This window comes from Buceros rhinoceros, unplaced genomic scaffold (genome assembly GCF_000710305.1).
Source record: "Buceros rhinoceros silvestris isolate BGI_N320 unplaced genomic scaffold, ASM71030v1 scaffold18311, whole genome shotgun sequence".
In the NCBI taxonomy this organism is placed as follows: domain Eukaryota; kingdom Metazoa; phylum Chordata; class Aves; order Bucerotiformes; family Bucerotidae; genus Buceros; species Buceros rhinoceros.
The window spans coordinates 23,939-25,730 of record NW_010393866.1 but is presented as its reverse complement, the minus strand read 5'-3'; the positions used below and the strand labels follow the sequence as shown (position 1 = coordinate 25,730).

Genomic DNA, 1,792 nt, shown 5'->3' with positions numbered 1-1,792 from the left:
CTGCCAATTTTCTGCGGTTATGACCTACTGCATCCGGGAGCCTCAGCTACTGAGAGCTCTGGAGCACCTCTCCCTTTGCAGCTGCCTGCCCCTTATGAAATGCAGTGGAACATGCTGAAACAATCTTGAACCACAATTCAAAGTCTGTCTTGTTTTCTCTCTGTTGTTCATGAACTATTTCTTCAGAACATGATGATTAGTAAGTGTCATTTGTTGTTTGCTTGTTGTTTTTTTTAAACAGCTCATTTGTGACAGGGACAGCCTGCTGTGCACACACCTCACCGCTGAGAATCTGGGACCTTGAGAGGTGAGTGAGCTTCCACGTTACAAGGAAGGATTTGATAGTGAAAGCGAGTAACAATAAATACAATATTGGAGATGCCATAAAATCATTCCTGTGGTCCATGTAGATAAGAGATGTTTAAATGTGAGATGTGGGACAGAGCAAACTGGTGTGGAGAGGTGTATGTGGGGTGGTGGTTCAGTAGGGAGTTCTCGTTCAGTGGGGAGCAGCTTGACTTTTCTCTCCAGCTCTTCTAGTTGATGGTGCAGCCATCCGGGTTTCTTCCCATTACCCGTATAGTCAGAATATGACCATTATACCTTTTTTCATCTGTCTCTGATGCCTGAGCCAGAGGGGTGAGGAAGGTCTCCCTTCAGCCTCCCACTCACCCACTTGTCTGTGGTGCTCAGAAGGCAGAGGCAAAGGGAGCTTGTACAGTTGTCTTGTCCTGGCTGGTGTTTCTGGTAGCTGAGGGAGGTGAGGAGTGGCGGCAGGTTATCTACGGAAGGGACTTAGGCATGTTGTCTTCTCTCTGTCTTAATAAACATTGAGGAGGTTAATTGCTGTGGCCTCTGATTTGGGGCCATTGAGTAGTTCCTGTTCAGTGAAGGTGCTGACCTTAGCAACTGGGGAAATGTTGGGCTCAGATCCTGACGTGAGACTCAACTGCTGACAAATTTGAAACTCTCAGCCTGCGGGTCTTCGTGTAGTGATTGACAGCTAGCAAATATTTGGCAGGATTAATGAAGAGCAGCTCGGCTTTCCAGGACTGGTATGCTCTGGGTAGGAGTGGCACAGGACAGATTATCAAGGGAGTGCCATCAGGATTGAGGTGAGCTGGTGGGCTCTGGGAAGGGAGAAAGAGGCAATGGCAGAAGGGGCTGAGGGGTGTCAGCAGAGTTATATTTGGGGAATGGAGGTAGAGAAGGATTGGTGTCTAGGCAGGTCTGGTCTGAAGCCAGTTGCCTTCTAATCTATAGTTTAGATTGTCTGAGTCAACTGCATGAAATACCGATATAAACCAGTTTGGTTTTCTGTGAACAAAAATAAAGACTCTGCAAAGGATTCATCCCACAAAGGAGACAAACTAGAGCAGGAAAGACTGTGTCAGTGCATTCAGCTATGGTGTGTATTTCTTGCTGACCTAGCCCAGTGGTGTCTTTGGAGGACCCCAGAAGGATGCAGGCTGTGCTGTGATACCTCTGCCCATCAAGTCCTCTGGCTGTTCTTGAATAGAGGCATCTGACAGGGGTGAGGAGATAGGCAACCCTCTCCCCCCTGCCCCAGCCGCTCTGACAGCCTTTCCCAAGGAAGCCTGAAGAGATAATAAAGCTGTGTAGAAAATAGGATTAAGGTAATGAACAGGCACAACGGAGTTTGATCTTTCAATAATGTCAAAGCCTGAGTGACAGACAAATGAAAAAGCCAAGGCAACCAAGGCCACTGGGCCTCCGTTGCAATGGCTGGACTGTCAAACTTATTCTTCCCTCTTCACCTGTCACAGCAGGA

The 1,792-nt window shown here is 47.8% G+C and overlaps 1 protein-coding gene across 1 annotated transcript in view; it reads left to right on the top strand.

The window, feature by feature from the left end:
- Positions 1-241: 241 nt before the first annotated feature.
- FBXW4 (F-box and WD repeat domain containing 4) overlaps positions 242-1,792 on the top strand; it is a gene marked incomplete at its 5' end in the record, with an annotated part of 15,176 nt that continues 13,625 nt past the window's right edge. Inside the window, one exon of the mRNA XM_010145042.1 lies at positions 242-307. Within this exon, the coding sequence (XP_010143344.1) occupies positions 242-307 (66 nt within the window). The remainder of the gene's footprint in view (positions 308-1,792) is intronic.